Source organism: Marmota marmota, unplaced genomic scaffold, assembly GCF_001458135.2.
Source record: "Marmota marmota marmota unplaced genomic scaffold, marMar, whole genome shotgun sequence".
Classification (NCBI taxonomy): domain Eukaryota; kingdom Metazoa; phylum Chordata; class Mammalia; order Rodentia; family Sciuridae; genus Marmota; species Marmota marmota.
Window position 1 is genome coordinate 23,827,467 of NW_026000016.1, and position 27,311 is coordinate 23,854,777.

General features: G+C 38.4%; 1 protein-coding gene across 7 annotated transcripts in view; it reads right to left on the reverse strand.

Moving 5' to 3' along the window:
* Cnih3 (cornichon family AMPA receptor auxiliary protein 3) overlaps window positions 1-27,311 on the reverse strand; it is a 266,894-nt gene that overhangs the window by 122,956 nt on the left and 116,627 nt on the right. For all 7 annotated transcript variants that reach the window (XM_048809306.1, XM_048809309.1, XM_048809308.1 and 4 more), the window contains one exon: window positions 27,202-27,302. In XM_048809306.1, the coding sequence (XP_048665263.1) occupies window positions 27,202-27,219 (18 nt within the window). In that variant the 5' untranslated portion in view covers window positions 27,220-27,302. The remainder of the gene's footprint in view (window positions 1-27,201; window positions 27,303-27,311) is intronic.

The window sequence follows — 27,311 nt, forward strand, 5'->3', positions numbered from 1 at the left end:
GCACCCAGATTTCCTCCTTTATACATTTAGTTTTTGTTTTCTAATTTTTCCTACCCATGTATAGTTAACACCTCAGTTTATTCCAAGTGAAGGCCAATAAAGTGTTTCCCATACAATGAAAAACTTGGTTCACCATGAAGTTTCTTTCAACATTATCCCATTTCTGTCTTTGCCTTATACTCCTGTCCCATCTCCAGCCTCGGGCATCTCAGGGAAATGATCAGTGCGTGAAGAGGAATGAGTTTGAATTTCTGGGAAGCTTAGTTACCCAGGCTGTGAGCCTCCTCCTGGCCCATCACTGACCTATTATGCCCATAGGAACATCTAACCAGACACTTCCTTTAACATAGAATTTGAGTGTCTCCATATCTGGCATTTTCTCCATAAATGAACTCTTGAGTTTCTCAATGTCCATAGGGCATATTCGATTCATCCCTTGCTTCCCAGCTTGGTCTTATCAGAAAGCCAGAAAGCTTCCCCAGTCTCCAGGTGAACTCCAGCTCACAGAGTTCTACACCCTGACACCCCCAGGATCCCCAACCTGCATTCACACACCCCCTTGAATCCCAACCAGAAAAGAATACTGCCCAGGCTGAGCCATGTGCCCTAAGATCTTTGTTTTCCTCTCATGGGTGTTTGGATGTTTGGAATATCCTAAGAATCAAGGTTTTTTAAAGTTACTTTATTTTAAAAATTTAAAAGACATAAAACATTCATTTATTATCCGATTCAACAGTGGTTAGCATTTTGCCATACATGCTTCCTGGTTGTCCTGAAATTGTATTTTACAGCTGGTTTGTTCAAACTAGGATCTAAAGATTTTTTCTCCTCACTCTGTATACCCTGGACACTTTAACCCTTTTCTTGTATATAATTTATGCAACAATAACTATTTAAAAAGTTGTGTGCCTGCCATTGCCAGCTCCGTGTGGAGCACAGTGACTTTATTCACTGGTAGCCAATGTCTGTTGCCCTCTGTGCCCTCGTATGTGCAAGTTGGCTCTGGCTGGCTTCGGACAGTGTTTCCTTGTTTGTCACACATTCACGTGTAAAGCTATGAATTGCAAATTTATGTGTGTTGTATAAATCGCCTCTTTATTTTCTTTAAAATAATTTAAATCTAACTTTGAGTCACATTCTGGCTTGACTGGTAAGGAACTTAGTATCCACCTTCACTGGGGCTCCCCACAAGATTGCAAAGCTGCTGGGGGGCTTACATAACATCAAAGCATAGGACAGCTCCTGCCAGTGTTCATGGATTCACACTGGATCCTGCTGAGACATCCTGCTAGACTGGTCCTTAGTCCCAGTGCCTTGGCTACGCCCTCCCACACAGCCATACTTCTGAGGTCTTGCTTCTTCCTCAGATTGCTGGCATGCAGTAATGTATGAGTCCCTTCTTCTCCAGGACCTCAACCTTGGCTTCTTTCTAGCCTGCAAGAAATTGCCTCCTGCTTCCCTCTGGCTGTTGGCAAAAGCATTCTCTCTTCTCTCCCATTCCTCCCCCAAAGGGACATCTCCCAGGATCTCTACTAGAAGATAAATCTTTCCTCAAACCAGAAAGAACCTTTGTCTTCAAAGATCTTTTACTTTTTACCTTATAATTTATTCAGCCAATATTCATTAGTGTAGCAGCAGTGACTCTTATAATGTTAAAAGATTTTTGTTCTGATTGGTAAAGAGTAGAATGGCTATAGCAGTAGGCAGTAAAGTCAATTAATAATTAAATTCTAAATTAAACTCATTCATTCAGGTTAATCATATAGGATGCCACAAAGACCATTGATAAATGGACTTCCTATATGTTTATTTATCACAAGGCACTTCATAATGTATGACACTTTTATCACTATACTGAATTCACATGGTTGCCACTGATTCTGAATAGTTGCTACTTTAGTTGTATTGTTCATACACTATAATTCTTATGTAAGTATAGTGTTTCAATATTTACAAATTTAAAAATTTATCAATAAAACATTAAAAACAAACTTAGAATAAAGAGATAATCAATAGTGGATACATTTATTAATTTTCCATTAAATATCATATACCTCAAGTATCTGAGTCTACAGAGAACAAGCAGTGATATTAATAATAAACTTCAGCCTAAAGGATCTTCAGTGACTGGAACACCTTTTACACTACAAGAAATTTACAAAATAATACAATACTTTTTATTTCTATAATAATAATTTTATTATTTTAACAAAAATATACCACCAGTGCTACTTTGGAGGTAAATGGTACTCAGAGTTCATCATTAAAAGACTTCATGAGAAACCAGAATATGTCACCCACCCCAAAATATGAAGAATTTCTGAGCTGAAGGCAATTAAGAACCAGATACAGGAAAGCTCTCTTCCCTTCCTCCAACTGCTTAAAATCAGTGTCATGGTTTAGATATTAGGTGTCCCCCAAGAATCTCATGTGTGAGACAATGCAAGAATGTTCAGGAGTGAACTGATTACAACATAAGAGCTGTAACCTAAACTAACGTGGATTGACTGGATGGCAACCATAGGCAGGTAGTGCCCTGTGGCTGAAGGTCATTGGAGTGTGCCTTTGGGGTTTATATTTTGTGCCTGGTGAGCAGAGCTCCCTCTCTGCTTCCTGGCTGTCAAGTCCTGGGCTGCTTTCCTCTGCCTTGCCCTTCGGCCATGAAGTTCTGCCTTCTGCTCAGGCCCAGAGCAATGGAGATAGCTGACCAGGCACTAAACCTCTGAAACCATGAGCCAAAATAAACTTTTCCTCCTGTAAGATTTTCTTGTTGGGTATTTTGGTCACAGTGATATAAAGCTGACTAAATCAGGACATAGATTTACGAAGATAAAAGCCTACCTCCTCTTCTACCAGGGGAAACAAAGGTTGGCCACAGGAGACAATTTTGGACCTGTATTGGCTTACAGATGGAACCAGAGGAATCAACTAGCCTTTATTAACTAGCCTTTATCTGCCATTATTTGCCATCCCTCAAGTTACCACCCCTAGAGATTCAAAGTACTTTTCCCTTTTTTATCACTTTTCTAAAAATTAACTGTTTTTTTATGAAAGATTATATTCATATATACATATATATATTTGTATGTATATGCAAAAATTTAAAGCCACCTTAGAACTATGCATTGTCTAAGTATCTTCCATGTATACATTAAATATACATGTTAACAAAATTCTGCTTTTCTCTTGTAAATCTGTCTTTTATGATAGCGGTCCCTTCTAACTAAAAACTTGAAGTTTGAAAAAAATATTCTTCCTCTACAACTTACATATTCATCAGAATGGCAGTGACATTCTGTCAAAAACCATGGTTTGATTTTTTTAAAATTGTAATTATCCATCAAAAGATTAACAAAAGCAATCAGAAGATCAGTTTTTTATAATAATGCATTTTAAAAAATAAAATCTAGATTTGTTTTTAATAAAACAATTGAAAATATTAAGAAAGAATCCTTATAAATGTTAAAACTATCCAGTGCTTAAATATAGTCGAGCATTTTCAAACATGAAATATTCAATAGCCTTTAAAAAATAATTATATCTATATGAGCATACACTGTGTTCCAAATTTATGGTCCCACTTGTTGGAAAACATATATCTTCTAAAATGAGAAAGCAACTTATTTGACAAGTTATAAATCGAGACAGTAAAATATTCATCTTCTATGAAACTGTTTCATATAAGGCATTTTAATAATTAATTTAAAATTAGAAATTTTAAATTTTTTTGAATCTTGTGGTGTTAAAAAGAATAATATCTAAAATAATGTACTAGACTTTATTGTGAATATTTGAGAAAAAATAGCATCAGTGAGAAGTATGTTCATGGAAACCTTTGGTTCAGACTGTGCTGGTATCTCTATGCTAGAGAGAAAGTCTGGCATTTCAGCTAAAATTTTGGAAACACTTCTGAATATTTTTAATTTATCACTAAGTCACTGTATTTAATTACCCCTAGATGATGTAATGAAGAATGTTAACCCAATAACTCACTTTGGTTTTTACCTTCATAAGTTTTATATTTACTATTGTGTTAGTGTTCCCAGGCTGCCATAATAAAATACCATAAATAGAGTGGCTTAAGCAACATAAATTTATCTTCTCATGGGTCTGAAGGCTGAAAGTCCAATACCAAGGAACTGGACAATTTTGCTTGTGGTAAGCACCCTCTCCTGGCATGTAGACAACTGCCGTCTCCCTGTCTTCAATTGACCTTCTGTGCACCTGTGGAGAGAAAAAGAGACCTCTAGTGTCTTTTCCTCTTCTTATATAGTAACAGTCCTATCAGATGAAAAGTCCACCCTTAGGAACCCTCTAAACCTTTATTATATCATTATAAGCCCTTCCTCCAAATACAGTTACATTGGGATTAGGTATTCAACATATGGATGGGAGGGACACACAATTCAGTCCACATAACTACAATAAGTGAAATAAACAGAATTAAGTAATATCTCTGATGATCTAGGAATTGAAATTAAAAATTGAAAGAATATTTGAACACCAATGGACAACCTATGCTTTAATGCAAAGAAAATTTAAAATTTTTATATTCACTTTATCATAACTTGTAAAATAGGAGTAAACATTTGGAATTTTTTTAAAAAAGTAGAGAATTAAACTGAATAAAAGTTAATCAATAAAAATATAAATTAACCTTCATAAAGATTAACAAATAAAAATTAATAAAAGGTTCTACTCACCTTTCTGTCACTATTACATAATACTTGATTTTAATCAAATATAAGGATGAAAGATTTATTTTGGCTCACAGTTTCAGTTTAGGTCCATGATCACTATTGCTTTGGGCCTATAGCATCACAGTACAACATGGTAGGAGCATGTAGCAGAGGAGGCCTAGAAGGCAATAGCAGTCAGAAAGCAATGAGAGAGACAAGAAAGGACCAGGATTCCAATATCCCCTTCAAGAATTCACAATCCCCATGACTTCCTTCCACTGGGCTCCACCACCTAAATGCCACTGTCTCCCAGTGGCACCACAGGCTGGCAACCAAGCTTGTCTTTTTTTTTTTTTAAGACTAAAATTTTTTTATTTTTTTCATGTCTTCATACATGAACTTTGGATAGTAATGATCATCACATTCCACTATCATTAATTACCCCATGCCCCCTCCCTTCCCCTCCAACCCCTCTGGCCTATCAAGAGTTTGTTTATTCCTCCCATGCTCCCGCTCCCTACCCCACTATGAATCATCAGGCTTATATTAAAGAAAACATTCGGCATTTGGTTTTTTGGGATAGGCTAACTTCACTTAGCATTATCTTCTCTAACTCCATCCATTTACCTGCAAATGCCATGATTTTATTCTCTTTTATTGCTGAGTAATATTCCATTGTGTATATATGCCACATCTTTTTTATCCATTCATCTATTGAAGGTCATCTAGGTTGGTTCCACAGTTTAGCTATTGTGAATTGTGCTGCTGTAAACAGTGATGTGGCTGCTAAACACCAAAAAAAGAAATAAACCAATCAATAAATGGGCCAAGGGCCTGAAGAGATAGTTCTCAGAAGATGATGTACAATAAATCAACAAATACATGAAAAAATGTTCATAATCACTAGCAATTAGAGAAATGCAAATTAAAACCTCTCTAAGATTTCATCTCACTTTAGTCAGAATGGCAGCTATTATGCATACAAACAACAATAAGTTTTGGCGAAGATGTGGGGAAAAAAGGTACACTCATACATTGCTGATGGAACTGCAAATTGGTGCAGCCATTATGAAAGCAGTATGGAGATTTCTTGGAAAATTGGGAATGGACCCACCATTTGACCCAGCTGTCCCTCTCCTTGGTTTATACCCAAAGGACTTAAAAACAGCATACTACAGGGACACAGCCACATCAATGTTTATAGTAGCACAATTCACAATAACTAAACTATGGAGCCAAGCTAGCCTTTTTTCACATGAACTTTTACACATGGGAATTTGGGGGAAATTCAAGATCCAAATTATAACAAGTGGTATCTATACTTTACAAGAAATTTGTCTGTTAAGCCAATAATTTAATTCAACAAAATAACTAAGTATATAAGTACAAATAAAAGAAAGTATAGAAGCAAAGATATATATTCTACTTGAAACAAGAAAAATTATAAATTGTAAGAAAGTTATTAGAATATCTAAGTTCTATAAATTCTTAAATTATGATCAAATAAATGTATATAAATATATAATCTCTAAATATAATTATGATAATTTAAATGATAAATTATTAAATGATCTAAAAATACATAAAAAGCATAATGAATTTTTAAGTTGTTTCTATTTATTAAATGCTTTCAGCTGAACCAGAAGCTGTTTACAAATCTCCATGGATTTATTAAATATTGTGTTCCAGCCCCCAACTGTCCCAGTCATGCCTCCAAACTGCCACACATGTGAAGAAGGCCACACTGGCCCTGTTAGCAGGACAGAGGAAAATGCTCAGCTAATCCCAGCCCACAGCTCAGAATCACTACCAAATGAAGGATGGCTATTGTTTTAACAACCAAGCTTAGGGCTTGTTTGTTATGCAGAAATAGACAACCTTAAAAGTTCTTTAATCAATAAGTGATCTTTTATTTGATACCTGTTGTGTTAGCTTCTCATCACTATGACAAATACCTGTTAAAACCAGCTTAAAGGAGGAAAAAATTATTTGGGCTCATGGTTTCATAGATTTCAGTCCATAGTCAGCTAGTTCCATTGCTTAGGTGCCGCAGAACATCATGGCAGAAGGGCATGGCTGAGGAAAACTGGTCACCTCATGGCAGCTGGGAAACAGAAAGAGAGAGAGGAAGTGGACAAGGACAAGATATAGTCCCCAAGAGCAACCCCTCACTGACCTACTGCCTCCAGTCATGCCCCACCTGCATACAGTTTCCATCACCTCCCAGTAATCCATTCAGCTATCAATAGATTAATCCCTGGATGAAGTCAGCACCCTAAGGATCAAATCACTTCCCAAAGGATCCAATCACTTCCCAAAAGGTCCAATCACTTCCCAAAAGATCCAATCACTTCCTAAAAGACCCATCTCTGAACATTGCTGCAGTGGGGACAATACCTCTAAAACATGAGCCTTTGGGGGACCCTTCATATTTAAACCATAAGACCTTTGTTGGCTTATATTTTTGTATTCCATATATTTTGATGTTTTAACAACACCTTTCTGTCCAGGGAGAGACTACCCTTCCTGGCACTAGCCAATCCTAAAGATAGTACAGGGAAGCAAACAGCACACCTTTGATATACTGACTAACCAGAGCACAGCCATCTCCTCTCTGTCCTGAATGCCCTTGAGGCAAAATCCTACCTTCTAAATCATCACGGAGCCAGGTACCAGGCAACTAGAGGCCACCAGTTATTATTTAAATTAGCCAGTTCTAAATTCTTCAAATTGCCCTACCTTGCCTTTCCCATGGGAGCCCCAATAAAGACCCAGACTCTCCCTTTCTCTTGCCCCTTCTGCCTCCTGACCTATACTGGTACTTGCTCATGTGGCCCTGCATGCCATGGCTCCTGTTCTTTGCACCTGTGAGTATAATAAACTTTGTTTTCCTGACCCCCTGCTGGGTGGTTGCACCTGACTCATTGAGGACAGAACTCTTCTGGAAATGAGGCAGACACTCTTGCTCTTCGAGGTTGGGTAAGATGTGCCTCCAGATCCGGTACCTCCACTTGCTCTATTCCCACACCTTCCTGAGCCTCTTCACATAGCAGAGGCACCCAGGCTCTGGAGACGGGGTCAGGGGGCTATGTCTAGGAAGGACACCTGGGCCAGGCCTGGGCTTTAGGGGTCACTTGTCCTCGTGCTTTGGAGTACTCACTTACCACCCTGATTAGTTTTATTATATTAAAATATACAAAATAAAGTTTACCATTACTGTTGTAGGGACAGACGAGGCAGGGCACCAAAGATAGCAGGAAACAGTTTTATTTGGCTGCAGCCAGGTTTAGAGGGCACAGCTTTTGCTGTAATCAATTAATCCCCTGAACCCCGAATTCAGGTAGTTTCGGAACTTTATACCCAGCATGTAAGGGGAGGGGCTCAGAAGTTCACAGTCTGCAGAAGTTCACATAAAGCAAGCTTTTTCTTTCACTGTTCTGGGTAAGTTAACCCTTCAAAGACAACACCTGACAAGGGGAGAGCTTCTTCTCCCCTTTCTTTCCTCCTCCTGCCAGCTGTTACCATGGAGCCTAATTGGTAACTTCTCTTAAAAATGTAGACATCTCTGTGAAGCTCCAGCTCAAGGCCACAGGCCTTGTTAAAGGATTTTTTTTTTTAATCGCATTTTGCATTTGCAAACACACTTCTACAAACTACTATACTGGATAAATGTTTGTGAAAACTAGTAAAGGAGCATTCAGCACCTGGAGTGCTGATTTCTTCCAGGACAGTGGCCAAGTAAAATACAGCAACAGGAAAATAGGAAGTTTAACTACATTGAACTTTTTTGTACAGACTCTTTTGCTTACAGTCTAAAAATCAATTATGGTAAAGATTTCTGGAGAAGCTTAGTTAAGATTTTCTTTGTGGAGGAGGGAGTGCCACTACATTACAACCATTTTTAAGAGTTCTGTTCCTGAAGTGTCCTCCAAAGGCTCAATTGTGTTAAAGATTTGGTCACTGCTGGGAAGTCTTGGGTTCTTTAGGAGTGATGCCTACTGGCAGGAAGTTAGGTCATTGGGGGGTATGCCCTTGAAGGAGGCACTGGGACCCTGGCCCCTTCCTCTCTCTTTCTCTGCTCCCTGGCTGCCATGAGGTGAACAGCTTTGCTCCACCACACCCTGTGCCAGCTCGGTCAGTGCACACAGGATGGACAGGACACTGCAAATGAAGAAGCCACACTTTCATCAAAAAAGTGATGGAACGGCGCATGAGTTGGGAATGACGATTTCAGAGTATCCTCATGTCTAGGAAGATGGAGTAATGGAATGCACTGGCGTGTTTGCATTCCCCATTCTTCTAAATGTCATCTTCCCAGTCTGTATATGGGGTAAAAATGGGAATTCATAACCCACTTGAATCAAAGTGTGAAATATGATATATCAAGAAACATGTAATGTTTTGAACAACCAACAATAAAAAATTTAAAAAAATAATAAAAAATAAATGTCATCTTCCCTAAACACTGCCTTCCAGTGGAAATCAAGTGATTTTCCTATTATTGGCACCACTAAACAGGCTCTAAACAGATAGCAAACAATGAGCTTTTGTTACAAATACTCCATTTAGTTTGGGGCCCTAGTTCCTCCCGCACCTGGAGATGGGTTGTCTATTTTAACAATACTGCTTAAGAGGCAGCTGCCTCATCAGGGAGAATTGGCTTAGAAATGGCACAGCTTGAGTGGGAGGGCCTTAATGGTTCTTGCTGGAGATGTGGAAGCCCACACTCTTCCAACTTCATGTCTAACATTGACTTCAGTATGTTCTGAGAGTCCCTTCTCCTCTCACTGATTTCTGTCCTCTTTGTCTTCTACTCCTCTGTGCTCTACCAAAATCTCAGCTTTTAAAAGATCTGAGACAATTATTCTTATTGTCTCATTTCACATAAAAGATGCCTGAAACTGTTGTAAAGATCAGAGTGAGCACATATAGGCACACACACACAAACACACACATGAACAGGAAATGAAAGAAGCTTTCACAGTGGGATAAAAACAAGTCCTGGAAGTCTCTTCTGAATGAGCACGGGATGTCATCATGACCCTACCAGCTAATGACAGCTTACATGCCTATGTGTTCCATGAAAGTAGTTTATAAATAGTCGATATTAATAATCAATGTGGATTGCTTCCTGGGTGCCAGATCCTGTGCAAACACTTGCTGTGCACTATCTCCATTAATGCTCACATTCTGACATATTGATATTATCATTCCCATTGTACCAGTGAGGAAACTGAGACTGAGAGAATCTTATGGCACTTGCCACAAGGTCACACAGCAAATAGCAGTATTGGCTACGATTCATTCTCAAATCTATGTGACTCTATAGCCTAAAGTCTAATCCTCTCTCCATATACCCCAGAGGAGAAGGCCCAGAGTTGCTGCCTCTCTGGAAAGTGATAGAAGCTTAAGCCTCTGAGAATAAAAATGGGTTTTTATAGTATAATTTCTAAGATCTATAAAACCAGAAGTTCTCCAGCTGGGACCTCTGTGTCTTGTTGTACATGGCATCATGGGAATGGAGTCACCCACAATGCCTAGAACTGCAGAGCTACCAGCATGCAACACCAGCCTAGGAGAGCTGCAGACAAGATGCTCCAACACAGAAGAGCTGCTGAGAGCTGAGTCCAGCAAAGCCATGGGAAGTTTACATCTGGAAGGCAGGACATGGAGGCAGAGAAGATTATTCTCAAGACTTGGACTTTAGTATTGATTAGCCTGTTGGGTTTTGAACTTGTATGGGGCCTGTGACTCCTTTTTTTATTTCCTTTTTCTCCCTTTGGGAATGGAAACGTCTATCTTATGCCTGTTCCACCACTGTATTTTGAAAGCAGATAAGTTGTCTAGAAATTTGCCTCAGAAATTTAAAAAAAAAATGCCTCACAATTAATTGTAACTTAAGTCTCATTTGCATGATGTTTCGATAATACTTTTGACTTTTACTTTAAAGTTGATGTTGGAATGAATAAGACTTTCAGGGAACATTAGGGTGGAATGAATGTATTTTACATGAGGGAAGAACATGACTTTTGGACCCAAGGGCAGAATGGATTGATTTGAATGTGTCCCTCCAAAAAAGCATGTTGGAAACTTAATCCCTAATGCAAGAATGATGATACAGCAAGAAAGATCTCCCCAGATGCTATAACAGGGACTCAGAGAAGCTTCTTTGCTATAATTGCTGACTCTACTTAGCCCTTCAGATGCCCAATGGGTAACTAAAAGCAGGATAAAGTTTGAAATCTCTCTTCATTTTGTATCTGTCACCTTCATTATCTTAAACTCTGACTTAATTAGCTCTGCATATAGACATGTTAATCCCTTAAGGAGTAATCATCTAAAAACTAGGAATCAAGATTTATTAGCCTCCAATGTACCTACCTTGACTCATTCTCCTTCTTAACCTCAGTTTTGAAGATCTGCAGGGAGATTTGCAGCATGCTGTTTCAGATGTCCTAGAGTGGTGCCTTGAAGTCTTTAGTCATTGTCCTACACATTCCAGGAACCGCCCTCCTGTTATGGTTTAAATATTAGGTGTCCCCCAAAGCTCATCTGTGAGACAATGCAAGAATATTCAGAGGTGAAATGATTGGGTTAGGAGAGCCTTAACTTAATCAGTGTGTTAATCCATTGATAGGCCTTAACTGGATGGTAAATATAGGCAGGTAGGGTATGGCTGGATTAAGTGGGTCCCTGGAGGACATGCCTTTGGAGTATATATTTTGTCCCTGGTGAGTGGAGCTCTCTCTGCTTCCTGGTGGTCATGTCCTGAGCTGCTTTCCTCCTCCACACTCTTCCGCCATGATGTTCTGCTTCATCTTCGGCCCAGAGCAAGGGAGTTGGCCATTTATGGACTGCGACCTCTGAAACCATGAGCACCGAAATAAACGTTTCCTCCTCTACATTGTTTTGTGTTTTTGGTCATAGCGACCAAAAAGCTGATTAAAACAAGGTCATATGGTACAATTTGAACTTAAATTATTTGTTCATTTAGTCAACACACTTCAATTTGTGACCAATGTATGCCAAGTACTGCACTGACATTTAGAAGTATTCTGATTAAGTGGTGATTTCAAACCTCTAAGCAAAACAGTAAGGTCCCCACTGGCAAGCCTGCACTTGGGAGGAACTGGAAAGAACCCTCAACCCATACCTCCATCCTCACCACTCTCAGCTCCCTTCTCCCTTCTCAATCTGTTCTCCAGCTTGAGGTAAGTGACAGAGAGACTCAAAGAACACTCAAAGGGCCAAGAGTCCTTTCCTTGGGACTGGGCAGTTATATGAGTGTGTTCACCTTGCCAAAACTTGAATGTGGGGCAGAAATACTGCTTTAAGCCACAAGGCAGCCATCAGAGATAAAAGTGGCCGAATGTCGGCAAACAATTTATACAAACAGCAACCCTGATCAAACCCCCTAGGAGTCACTTGGAAAAAGGCTGCAGCCTGCAGCTCCCCCAGAACAAATCAGTTTTGCCTATACATACAAAGGGATGTGACCTTCATTTAACCCCAGATATTCCATGTCACCTGAAGAGAGAAAACCATTATTTTGATTCGGAATGTATACTTATAATGATGGTGATTGATAATGCCTATTTCTATAACATGCTATAACTTAAAAGTGCTTCCACATCCATGGGGTCAGACTTGGACAGAAAGTGATTGGAGATGTTGTGAATTTAATGACATTTTGTGTCAGGGCTGGAGCCTCTGCCCCTGAGAATTACTCAGCTGCCCTAACATCCTGGCAGAGGTGAGGCAGAAGCAGATCCAAACTTAGAAAATCGATTGGTGTGTTTTGGGTTTTCTTAAAAGCCATAATTGTGTTCATTTGGCCACTTTCCTCTTCACAGCTCAGGCTCTTTAATCAATTCTCACAAGGATGTGGGAAGTTGATAGATATTATGATCCTCAGTAAAATGGCTCCAAAGAAAAAGAAATGGGTCAGGGATCAGTCAGTGGCTTGGCCCAAGGCTTAATGCTAAATCACCTTGAGAACAGGAAATCATCTTCAAAGAACAGGAACTTGGAGAGCCCCCAAGGTAGGTTCCAAAGTGTGAGAGGCTGACCACCAAAACCCAAAGTCTTTTTTTTTAACTCCTAGAATCAGCACCATCCAGTCAGAGAGAAGAAATAAGTAAGTGTTGCCTAGTGCTGCCAACAAATGAAAAAAGTGCAAAAATCTAGCTAATTACTCAGGACATGTTGGCAGACACCTCTGCCTGTCAAATTCCTGGTTGTCTGAATGGTTATTTACATCTGAATTAATTTATACTCTGTGAGTTTTAAATAACTTTTTTTAAAGTAGAAATAAAGATCATAGCAGGAACTAATCTCTTTCTGAAAACTTCCTCCTCTTCTCCCCTCATTTATTCACAGACATAGAAGACTCTGACACAGGGCCATGACTCTTATGGTTGGAAAGATTCTAACTTGGAATTCTTACCCAGAATCATATTTAGAGCCATTAACTTATTCCAAGCTCCCTGACCCTGAGTCTGCTCCCCAGACTCATATTCCTGCGGAGCATGTGTCTGAGACAAAAGACCCTATGAAAATCCAGACACTCTATAAAACTTGAAAAAGATCTTGATAAAAAAATAAAAGGAAATATTATTTATACATTTTTAATTTTTCATTTATTCAACAAATATTCAATGAGACTTTATCCTATATTTCAGGATAGCCCCATTAGGTCTTGGGGACACAGATATCTGAAGATGTGTCCAAAAGTGCATGAGGTCATCTCAACTCACAGGGAGCCAACAGTTCAGGAAAAGAAACATAAGGAAAACCCAACACAATATGTAAAATATTAAGGAATGGGTAGAATTAGAGTTGGCATTTATAACCTACAATTCAAATAGGCAAGAACTATAGCTATATTTTCTATATCTATTCTCATCTTGCACTCAGTTCCTAGTGAAAACACACACACACACCACAAATCTTCAAGTTTTCAATAAAAAATAACTCAGGCTTTCTAAATTGGAACCATTTCTTTTAGGTAAATAGTCATTTTCTGAGTTCACATTTCTCATTAGGTTTGTTTCCTCTTTCCAAAGGAGCTCTGGCTATACACCTGCTTCCTCCCAGATGGTGCCTGGGTGCAGGGGGAACTTCCTATCCTGAAGGCATTAAGCATGAACTGTGTACTCCACCCAAATGAAGTATTTCTGGTCTGGTCTAGAGACTGATGTCCTGTCACAGGGTCTACTGATGTGTGGCTGATCTCCCTCTGTGTCTGGAACACTAGGTTAGCCCCTAGGGTTGAAGCCTTGGGTCCCTGGCCCCCCTCAGTATCCTCCCTTGTCTAGATCATCTGCTCCTTCAGCATATCTGCATTCCCATTCAGGCCATACATAATCAAATTCCTATTGGTAGCACATGGACACGGGCCACCAGAAGCATGGTCCAAAGTGACAGCATAGCCACCTGCTCCCACATTGCTTCCGTTTGCTTGGTCTGCTGGACAAAGTACCACGTACCAGGAGGCCTCAGATGACATTTATTCTCTCATAGTTTTGGAGACTAGAAGTCTTGAAGTGTCAGCAGGGCCATGCTCCTGCCAAAATCTCTAGGGAGGACCCCTTCCTGGCTTCTTCCCATTTCTAGCAGCTATTGGTATTCTTTCATTCAGGGAAGCATCGCTCCAATTCGGCCTCCATCTACACATGGCCTTCTTTCCATTTCTTTTAGGTAAATAGTCACTCATTTTCCAAGTTCACACTTCTCATTAGGTCTGCTTCCTCTTTCCAAAGGAGTTCTGGCCATACACCTGTTTCCTCCCCAGATGGTGGCTGGGTGCAGGGGGAACTTCCTATCCTGACAGCATCAAGCATGAACTGTGTACTCCACACATTGTCCGCTGGACAAGTGAGGTATTTCTGATTTTATCTGGAGACTCATGTCTCTCCTCTTCTTATGATGATACTAGTCATTGGATTTAGGGCCCACCCCAAATGCAGGATGATTTCATGTCAAGATCCTTAACTGATTACAGTACCTATTTCTAAATAAGGGCACATTCTGAAGTTCCAGATGAAAGCAAATTTGGGGAAGGGGGTCTATTTAGCCCAATACACACACCATGCTGTCACAACAGTCATGCCAAATCTTTTCTAAGAGGCTCACAGACTCCAGGAGAAGCAGAGAACTTACCTAAACTTCCCAGAGACCCAGACCATCTGATTGTTACTGAATCCTCTTCAGGGGTTCTGATTCCACCAGGAGAACAGATCATGCCCATGAAAACTTCACTATCTATTCCATTTCTCCCCCAGCACTGGGGGAGGGTGGCTTCTCTTTTTCCTGAGTTCTCTCTACACTCACAGCAAACATTTTATAATCTGCCAAGGCCTAGCTTGGCTCTCGTTATTTAAGATCTGAGTCTCTTGATAGCCCTTTTCTCTTTCAACAGAGTCTGCTTTCAAGACTAATGCCTGGTTATGGATTTTTTAAAACTAATCTAATTTGAAGTTTAAAAGTGAACCATGATTCCTCTGTCCTATGCTATTCCTACCATCCCTGGAGCCAATGATTAATATGTTTGCAGTTACAGGACAACCAGGAACTGGGGACTTTCAAGAATGAAAGAAAAGGCCCATACCAACCCAAGCAGGACCCAGGCTCACATTAGGCCCAGGTCCACCCCTCTACCCATGGGGCAGACACCCGCCAAAGCCTACTCTCTGGCACAGGACCACCCCTTCTGACCAGTAGAATATCGCAAGAGGTCAAGCCTAGTGGCCCAGATCCACCCACACTGGCCTGTGCAGGACCCAGGCTCACAGTGGGCCCAGATCCACCCCTCCACCAATAGGCACCTGCCAGAGCCTAGCCTCCAGCACAGGACCACCTCTTCCCACCAGCAGACTACCACAGGAGCCCAGGCCCCACCCAGATCTGACCACACTGACTTGCACAGAACCCAGGTCCAGGGTAGGTCAAGTTCACCCTTGCTGAGAGCCATAGCCAAGTAGGAATGACGCATGGCATTTTGGGTTGAAAGGTGACCCTGCTCAGGGATTAGGGTGGCTCCAGGTTTAGGGTGGATCCTGCTGGGAATAGGGTGGCTCCAGGATTAGGGCGTATCCTGCTGCCTCAGGCGCCCGCTCCTTTGGAGTTCTCACGGGGTTCTGGGAGAATTGGTGCGCGGAGCTGGGTGGAGGCAGTGATTTCCCGAAAAGTGTGAGTGGAGTGTCAGTGAGAGTTCGGGAATAAAGAGTTGCTATTTGAATCTACAAGGCTGTGTGGTGGCTCGGTTATTTTGTGCCCAGCCAGACTGCGGCATTTGGTGGCCCATACGGGGAATGCCTGAAGCTTGGGGGTAAGTGAAATTGCTCGCCCCTGAAGGAGAGCAAAAAAAATGGGTGACCATTTCAAAAAACAATGTGTTCTTGTTTTGATTTATTTTGTTTTTATTTCAAGTTGCCTGTCCCTAGAACTTTCTCAGGCAAATTGGGGAAAATGGTTGACTCAAGGTTTAAAGTTGTTCGCCTCCAAGGAAGAGAAATTGTTAGAGGAAGGAAGAACCCCAGTAAGACCAAGAACAGTTAGGGCATATGTTGATACAATACAAAAATGTAGCCCATGGCTTTTTAAAGAGGGGTTGTTAAAAATATCACAATGGGTCCATCATGCGATCCTGTAGAAAGATTTTTCTTCAACAAGAAAAAGATGGCTAATTCTGTTTACTATACTTGTCTAAGATCTTGGTTTTTACAGACATCTGATTAATTTACAAAGCTAAAGTGCTGAAACATCAACCACTAAATATAAAATCAAGTACTCTTTACTTATTAAGTTCCATAAGGTAATATATTTAAACATTATGTGTGTTTTCATAAATTGGTAAATGAAAAAAAAAAGTTTAATATTGCTTTGTGTCTGTGTCTTTGCTGAAACAAGGTTACTAAGAGTTAAGATTCTATCAGGTGTAATTTATATCCAAAGAGTAGAAGAAGTTTCAGTTAGGTTTCAAATATAGTATTATAGTACCATAAAAAACATGAAAGTATTTCATCTTATTAAAGTGGAGTAATTTGTCTAAATTCAGGAATTTTATAAGGGTTGTTTCAGAATGTGAATTTATAAAAAGGGTTAACAGCTAAAAAAGAGATATAAAAAGATTCAAGATGTGGAAATATGTTTTAATATGAAAGCTGAAGAAAAAAGAAATGTTTTTAGATGAGATAATCTTTGTGTGATAAAGTAAAAAGTTGTAAAATGTCTAAGTAAGTTGCAAAAGGCTTTAAAAGGTTAAATTAAAGGTGGTTAAGATGCCTTCGTGGCGGAGGAAAGATTGCGTCATTCGAAGCCTAGTTAATCTTAAAAACATTACTTTAAAAAACCCCATGAAAATAGAAAGATAATAAGATAAAAGCAATTTGGATAAAGAAGATTAAAAATTTAAAGTGGAAAACTTTAAAGATAAAAGTACAGAAAGGTTAAAAAAAGATAGAGAATATGTAGGAAGATAAAAAAGATGTAGGAAGACAAGAATTTGAAACCCACAAAATAGGAAGAAAAAAAAACTAGGAGGAAAAAAAGCAACTAAGGGTAAATATACAAACCTTAGAAGAAAACTAGAAGATAGAAACAAGATAAAAAATGGTTAAAAATGTCAAATAAAGGTATTTCAGCTAAAAAATACAAAAAGCTAAGACAACTATTAGATACAGACATTCAAGATAGAAAAAGGTAGAAGAGAGAAGTTTAAAGTCAAATATTGGATAAAATAGAAGAACAAGGAAATTATTAGTAATATTTTCAAAAAGCGCATCAACTTTAATTTCTGATGGTGCAGAAATTAGAAGTCTCAGATGAGGGTGTTAAAATTTATAGACAAGAGCCAATTTAGAAAAAGTTAAACTAAAAGAAAATTGGTTTAAAACCACATCAAAAAATTAAAAGGACTAAAGTAATTCTAAAAACTAAGGCAAAATGCTTTTGGAAGACTAGAATTTAAAAGGATCTTTAAATTTCCAAAGGATGCATATAGGATATTTTGGAACATCATCCCTGAAGAAAAATCAGTTAATGTTTTACATAACAGGAATCCCATACAATCCACAGGGACAAGGCATAGTTGAAAGAGCTCATCAAACTATTAAAATGTACTTATTAAAGCAATAAGAGGGAATTGGAAAGGGGTATATATCCCCTAAAGATAAACTTAAAATAACGCTTTTTATTCTAAACTTTTTAAATTTGGATTCATCAGGGCTTAGTGCTGCGGAAAGGCATATGTATTCAAAAAATGTACATAAGCCTAAGGTACTTTGGAAGGATATTCTAACAGGACAATGGAAAGGTCCTGACCCAGTGATTGTCTGGAGTCGGGGTTCTGTTTGTGTGTTTCCACAGGGAGAACAGCAGCCGATTTGGATTCCAGTGAGGCTAACCAAAGTGATTTCTACAGACCAAAAAGAAGATGATTTGACTCAAAACCATAACAGCTGATATCCAGAGCTCCAGCTTGGCTATTCTTACATCTGTGACAGTGATTAACCAGGATGCTTTTTTCAATATCTATTTTATTATTGCCTTTTCCCACATCATAAAGTTCTATTTTATTTTTTGAGCTCATACAGACCTAGGTTAATGTTTTTCTGATCAGTTTTATTTTTTGACTGTGGAGTTTTTAAACATTGCAATGGAGATTTCACCTGTGTAAAGCTACAAGGCCTTTACTATTGTCTTATGTGTTGTACGTTTGTGTGCACACTTGTGTTTTGTGTTGTATGTCTGTATGTGTGTATGTCCATATATCATATATGAGGAGCGCTCATGAAAAAATGGATCCGAATTTTTTTTTATTCACGTGATTTTAATGGTTTAATTTAAATTGGGTAAACAGCTGTTGAGGATTGTTTTAATATGTGTACAAATAAGGAGGTTAACAGATCTGTTTGTTTACTTTCACCTTTCCTTTTCATTATATTTAATAATTCTGTTCAGAATAATGTAATTGTTTTCTTAGTACCTGTTGGAATGTTACATATTTATTTTAGCATCATTGCCAGAATTCCTATCTTCATCCCAGTGCCGGTGAAGACAAAGATAAAACCAAACTACAACTTCTTCGATAGTTATCACAACAAACTGTATAAACTGATGCATCAGTGAATAATAACTCAACAAGTAATGCTCAATCAAGGAGTTGATTTACTTAGGGAGGAAATGGACATACTGATAGACTCCTCCGCTTTGAACTGCTTGCAGAACTTGCCTGGTCTATGTATCACTTGTATGCATTGTGAACTATCTGTTGGTGCAGCGAATTGTGGTAGTGCTGGCGTATCTTTGCTGATGGTGTCACCGGTGGTACAATTTTTCCAAAGGAGCCATCAATTGGCTTGGTGTCGTGGCACTTCTGTATCCTCCTCCCTTCTACTAGTGATGATCCACAAGTATGGCTGTATGCTGGACCAGTAGTCAGTGACGGGTATGATCCAATTGCAGTGGTACCAACCTAAGACAGGAGGCTGACGCCTAGAGGTCAGCTCACCCAATGACGGGTGAGGACCATATGTTGTATTGGACAACCTAAGAGGCACGGTCCCTAAGCCACATTGCTTGTTGTTTAATTAAACAGAAGGGGGGAGATTCTGAGAGCCATAGCCAAGTAGGAATGACGCATGGCATTTTGGGTTGAAAGGTGACCCTGCTCAGGGATTAGGGCGGCTCCAGGTTTAGGGTGGATCCTGCTGGGAATAGGGCAGCTCCAGGATTAGGGCGTATCCTGCTGCCTCAGGCGCCCGCTCCTTTGGAGTTCCCATTGAGTTCTCGCGGGGTTCTGGGAGAATTGGTGCGCGGAGCCGGGTGGAGGCAGTGTGTTCACGGAAAGTGTTGGTAGAGTGTCAGTGAGAGTTCGGGAATAAAGAGTTGCTATTTGAATCTACAAGGCTTTGTGGTGGCTCGGTTATTTTGTGCCCAGCCAGACTGCGGCACACCCTTCCCCCACCTGGGAGCCTAAGCCTAACCCACTTCCGTCTTGGACCCTGCAGTCATCACCATAGCCTTCCCCACACAGTAGCCCCTAACTTTTTGACAATAGATAGAGCCTAGAAGAAGTTGCTTCTCAGAGCAGGCATCCCAAAGAGAGTGTGAGGCCCACCCTTTCAGCTCCATCTCTGTAAGACATTGCTTCCATCTTGAGGCACCTTAACTATTATCTCAAGTTACCTCAGCTATTGCCACCACCACCTTTAGATGCAATAGCATACATTGAGGGACACCAGCAGGGTCTGGAAGCCCAACATCAAGGTGAGGTACAGACAATCTGCACAGGTACTACAAGAATATAGGGAAGAAACTGTAATATCTCAGATCCACACTGCAAGAAAGGAAGACACATAGACAACATGAAAAATCAAAGAAGGAAAGTGCCCCAAACAAACCAGGACACTATAATAACAGAATCCATGGACAGTGAAGTTGATGAAATGTCAGAGAAGGAGTTCAGAAGGTTCATGATTAAAATAATCTGTGATTTAAAGAATGACCTAAATGAGCAAATACAGGCAAAAATTGATCACTCCAACAAAGAGATAAGAGAGGAAAAACAGGTAGCAAAAGATTACTTCAAGAGATAGACACTGAAAAAAAAACCCCAGTCAGAAGTCCTTGAAATAAAGGATACAATAAATCAAATAAAAAACTCAATAGAAAGCATACCAACAGACTAGATCACTTGGAAAAAAGAACGTCAGATAATGAAGACAAAGTATACAATCTGGAAAATAAAGTTGATCACACAGTGAAGAAAGTTAGAAACTATAAACAGAACATCCAAAAATTATGGGACAGCATCAAAAGACCAAATCTAAGAGTTATTGGGTAGAGGAAGGCACAGAATTTCAAACCAAAGGAATGCACAATCTCTTCAATGAGATAATATCAGAAAATTTCCCAAGCATGAAGAACAAATTGGAAAACCAAATCCAAGAGGCTTATCAGACACCAAATGCATAAAATTACAATAGATCTACACAAAGACACATTATAATAAAAATGCCTAGCATACAGAATAAGGATAGAATTTTAAAAGCCACAAGAGAGAGGAATCAGATCACATATAGGGAGAAACCAATTCATATCTCAGCAGATTTTTCAACCCAGAGACTCAAAGCCAGGAGATCGTGGAACAACATATACCAAGCTCTGAAAGAAAATGGATGCCAACCAAGTATCCTATATCCAGCAAAATTAAGCTTTAAATTCGATGATGAAATAAAAACCTTCCATGATAAACAAAAGTTAAAAGAATTTACAACTAGAAAGCCTGCATTACAGAACATCCTCAGCAAATATTCCATGAAGAGGAAATGAAAAACAATGATGAAAATCAGCAGAAGGAGGTATTACACTAAAGGAAAATCTAATTAGAAGAGAAACCAAGTCACGTTAAATACCAAAAATAAACAAAAATGGCTGGGAATACAAATCATGTCTCAATAATAACCCTGAATGTTAATGGCCTAAACTCACCAATCAAAATAAATAGGCTAGTAGATTGGATTAAAAAAAAAGACCCAATAATATGCTGCCTCCAACTGACTCGTCTCATAGGAAAAGACATCCACAGACTGAAGGTGAAAGGTTGGGAAAAATCATACCACTCACATGGACTGCAGAAGCAAGCAGGGGTTTCCATATCATATCAAATATCAAATAAAAGTAGACTTCAAACTAAAGTCAATCAAAAAGGATAAAGAAGTACATTACATACAGCTCAAGGGAATTATACACCAACAAGACTTAATAATTATAAATTTATATGCCCCAAACAATGGATCATCTATGTTCATCAAACTCTTCTCAAGTTCAAGAGTCAAATAGACCACAACACAATAATTTTGGGTGACTTTAACACACCTCTTTCATCACTAGATAGATCTTCCAAACAAAAGCTGAACAAAGAAATTATAGAACTAATTAATACAATCAATAACTTAGACTTAACTGACATATACAGAATGTTTCATCCTTCAACAAGAGAATACACTATCTTCTCAGCAGCACGTGGATCCTTCTCTAAAACAGACCATATACTATGCCACAAAGCAACTCTTAGCAAATATAAAAAAAAAAAGTAGAGATACCACCCTGCATTCTATCAGATCATAATGGAACGAAATTAGAAATCAATGATAAAATGAGAAATAAAATCCACTCCAACACCTGGAGACTAAACAATATGCTGCTGAATGAACAATGGGTTGCAGAAGACATTAAGGAAGATTTTTAAAAATTTTTAGAGGTGAATGAGAACACAGATACAACATATCAAAATCTCTGGGACACTATGAAGGCAGTAAGTACTAACAGGAAAGTTCATTGCATGGAGTTCATTCCTTAAAAGAAGAAAAAGTCAACAAATAAATGACTTAACATTATATCTCAAAGCCCTAGAAAAAGAAGAACAAATCAACACCAAAAGCAGTAAAAGACAGAAATAATTAAATATCAATATAATTGATATTATTAATTTCAATAATTAAATAATTAAAATCAGAGATGAAATCAATAAAATTGAAACAAAGGAAACAATTGAAAAAATTGACAGAACGAAAAGATGGTTCTTTGAAAAAATAAATAAAATTGACAGAAACTTAGCCATGCTAAGGAAGAGGAGAGAGAACTCAAATTACTAACATACATGATGAAAAAGGAAATATCACAACAGACACTACAGAAATACAGAAGATAATAAGAAATTATTTTGAAAACTTGTACTCCAGTAATATAGAAAATATCAAAGGCATCGAAAAATTTCTAGAGTCATATAATTTGCCCAAATTGAATCAGGATGACATACACAATTTAATCAGATCAATTTCAAGTGATGAAATAGAAGATGCCATCAAAAGTCTACCAACAAAGAAAATCCCAGGACCAGATGGATACACAGTCAAGTTCTACAAAACCTTTATAGAAGAACTAATACCAATACTCTTCAATTTATTACAGGAAATAGAAAAAGAGAAAGCACTTCTAAACTCATTCTACGAGGCCAATATCACTCTGATTCCAAAACCGGGAAAAGACACATAAAAAAAGAAGACTTCATACCAATATCTCTAATGAACATAGATGCAAATATTCTCAATAAAATTCTGGCAAATCTAATACAAAAACATATCAAAAAGATCGTGCACCATGATCAAGTGGGATTCATCCCAGGGATGCAAGATTGGTTCAACATATGTCAATCAATAAATGTAATTCATCACATCAATAGACTCAAAGATAAGAATTATATGATCATCTCAATAGATGCAGAAAAAGCATTTGACAAAATACAGCACCCCTTTATGATCAAAACACTAGAAAAATTAGGAATAACAGGAACATATCTCAACATATCATAAAGGCTATCTATGCTAAGCCCTAGGCCAACACCATTCTAAATGGAGAAAAATTAAAGGCATTCCTTCTAAAAACTGGAACAAGACAGGGATGCCCTCTTTCACCACTTCTATTTAACATAGTTCTTGAAACACTGGCCAGAGCAATTAGACAGATGAAAGAAATTAAAGAGATACACATAGGAAAAGAAGAACTCAAATTGGCACAATTTGCTGATGATATGATTCTATACCTAGAAGACCCCAAAAATTCCACCAGAAAACTTCTAGAACTAGTAAATGAATTCAGCAAAGTAACAGGATATAAAATCAACACCCATAAACCAAAGACATTTCTGTATATCAGTGACAAATCCTCAGAAAGGGAAATGAGGAAAACTACCCCATTTACAATAACCTCAAAAAAATAAAATAAAATACCTGGGAATCAACTTAACAAAAGAGGTGAAAGACCTATATAATGAAAATTACAGAACTTTAAAGAAAGAAGTCAAAGTACACCTTAGAAGATGGAAAAATCTACCTTGCTTATGGATAGGCAGAATTAATATTATCAAAATGACCATACTTCCAAAAGCACTATATAGATTTAATGCAATTCCAATCAAAATCCCAATGACACTCCTCATAGAAATAGAAAAAGCAATCATGAAATTCATCTGAAAAAATAAGAGACCCAGAATAGCTAAAGCAATCCTTAGCAGTAAGAGTAAAACAGGTGGCATCACTATACCAGACCTTAAACTATACTATATAGAGCAATAGTAACAAAAACAGCATGGTATTGGCACCAAAACAGACTGGTAGACTAAAGGTACAGAATAGAGGACACAGAGACTAACCCACATAATTACAATTATCTTATATTAGACAAAGGTGCCAAAAACATTCATTGGAGAAAAAAAAATGGCCTCTTCAACAAATGGTGCTTGGAAAACTGGAAATCCATATGCAACAAAATGAAATTAAACCCTTATCTCTCACCATGCACAAAACTCAGTTCAAAATGGATCAAGGACTTAGGAATAAAACCAGAGACTCTGCGTCTAATAGAAGAAAAAGTAGGCCCTAATCTTCATCATGTGGGATTAGGCCCCAACTTCCTTAATAAGACTCCTTTGGGGGCTGGGGTTATGGCTCAGTGGTAGAGTGCTTGCCTAGCATGCACAAGGCACTGGGTTTGATCCTCAGCACCACATAAATGTAAAATAAAGATATTGTGTCCACCTAAAACTTAAGAATAAATATCTTTTTTAAAAAAGACTCCTTTGGCACAAGAATAAAATCAAGAATCAATAAATGGGATGGACTCAAACTAAAAAAGTTTCCTCTCAGCAAAAGAAACAATCTGTGAGGTGAATAGAGAGCCTACATCTTGGGAGCAAATCTTTACCCTTCATACATCAGATAGAGCACTAATCTCTAGGGTATAAAAAGAACTCAAAAAGCTAAGCACCAAAAAAACAAATAACCCAATCAATAAACGGACCAAGGACCTGAACACACATTTCTCAAAAGATGATATGCAATCAATCAACAAATATATGAAAAAGTGTTCATAATCACTAGCAATCAGAGAAATGCAAATCCAAACCACTCTAATATTTCATCTCACTCCAGTCAGAATGGCAGCTATTATAGAACACAAACAACAATAAGTATTGGCAAGGATGTGGGGGAAAAGGTACACTCATACAATGCTGGTTGAACTGCAAATTGGTGCAGCCAATATGGAAAGCAATTTGGAGATTTCTTGGAAAATTGGGAATGGAACCACCATTTGACCTAGCTATCCCTCTCCTCGCTCTATACCCAAAGGACTTAAAAACAACATACTACAGGGACACAACCACATCAGTGTTTACAGCAGCACAATTCACAATAGCTAAACTGTGGAACCAAGCTAGATGCCCTTCATTGGATGAATGGATTTTTTAAAATGTGGCATATGTACACAATGGAATATACTCAGCAATAAAAGAGAATAAAATCATGGTATTTGCAGGATAATTGATGCAGGTGGAGAAGATAATGCTAAGTGAAGTTAGCCAATCCCAAAAAATCAAATGCTGAATGTTTTCTCTGATATAAGGAGACCAATTCATAGTGGGGTAGGGAGAGGGAGCATGGGAGGAATAGACAAATTCTATATAGGGCAAAGGGGTTGGAGGGGAAGGCAGGGGATATGGGGTCAGAAATGATGGTGGAATGTGAAGGTCATTATTATCCAAAGTACATGTATGAAAACATGAATTGGTGTGAATATACTTTGTATACAACCAGAGATATGAAAAATTGTGCTCTATATGTGTAATAAAATTGTAATGCATTCCACTATCATATATAAATTAAAAATTAATTTTAAAAAAAGAATGAAAGAAAAGTGTCATGGTTTAACATTACCAGTATACTCCCTGGCACATCAGCTGTGAGGTCTATGGAAGCATGTATGTGGTACATGTGGTCCTCTGAAGGGGCTGTGTCCTGTCTTTAGTCACATCATGCCTGGCTGATGTGGAGACTGATGTCAGCAGATGTAACTGTATCATTTCCTTATATACTATGTTGAATGACTGTGGGTGTCTAGAAAGCTTCATGCTAGAGATCTTGAAAAACAAGTGTGTAGGATTTTGATCAAGGGAAGTAGGTAGGAAAGGCTATAAGTAAAGGGCAAAGACTGGAGATGCCAAAGAGATTGGCATCTCAGAACTGGTGAATCCTGCATGACTGGGATAGTGGGAGAAGCAACTTCCACTATGGAAAGGTAAGCTGGGGCAATCACTGATGTGCTTGGGTGACATGCTGCAGAGGTGGGTTTTCAATGGGAAAGAAATGGAGAGAGGCTATACAGGCTGGAAATAGAATGTGCTTCGAGAGTCATTCATATGAATTCATGTTTTATTAATCTGTAACCCAGGGGAAACCAGCATGCCTGGGGGACCCTTCCCGGTCCTTTGGAGACTGATATCAGCAGATGTAACTGTATCATTTCCATTCTTAAATATGCCCTCTTGTTCCTATCCTCATGGACTTCAAGATGGGCCAACTCACTGTGGCATTTTTGAGATTCCCATGTTTTTACTTATACTAAGCCTAGGGAAAATGCCATACAGTCAACTAGGCCACAAACTAGGAATAGTTCAAAGAAACAAACTATTTCACAAACAAGAAATGCTTCATTTTTTTCAAAATGGTTAAAGCGAATCAAAATGCTGAATCATGAGGCCGAAAAAAAATATATCAAAAGACAGATACATTTGTTCATCAAATTTCAAGTTTTGCTATCGTGATAACTGCAAATGTGGATATTTTTGCCAGTCTTTGTTCCATGACAAAAAGAATCAGCTTCCCAAAAAGGAAGGTTTTTACATCAGCACTTTTTCTCTGCCTTTTAATGAAATATTGTCTATTCCAGCAAAAAGGATTTGTGATGGAACTAGTTTTTCTTCCTGGTCCCCCAAACAAAGACCTAAATCCACTTTGTTCAAAATCAAGAAATGCCTTTCTATCTTAAATACCATCAGGCATCATATTATCTCTGAGTGTCCCATTATTCTACAGATGTTCAAAGACAAATCAGACCTGCATTGTTTATGAGTATTGTGTACCTCTACGCAATAAAACTTGAGGATTTTTTTCTAATGTCTTTACTCTATATATTATAGCTTTCTTTCAAAGAGGAGAATCGAACAAAAATGAAACTGGAAAATTATAATAGAATAGCTTTTATGACATTACTAACTGGTAATATCTGAAATAATAATGTATGAAAATATCCTTTTTAAAAATTATCTACAAATTTCTCAAAGAACTGTGTAGTCAGTGGAATTTTTTCCTGGAAAAGTGTTGTAAATGAGGCTGATGCAATTGTGAGTAAGTTGGGGAACCCAGCAAGTATGGTCTGAAATCATCAGAAATTTCCAACAATGAATTGAACAGTTGAAAGTTGAAGTTCAACCCACTGACCCTGGTATGCAATTCAGATTTTATCCCTCGTTATTCCATAAATCAGCCAAAATGCTTCACTTTCTAGCTGATATTTCCACCCTTGATCTGGGACTCATGCCATCCCCTCACCTTATATTCCCACAAAAGCATACATCCATCAATTGCTCCTTGGCACACACTCCCAATATTTTGAAACTCACATCAAGTCTTGCCTCCATAAAGCCTTCTGCAGTCACTGGTAATTCTGTCCAATGCTAGAATGGTCTCTCCATCCTCTGAGTTCTTACAGCACTTTGTGTCCCTGCAAAAG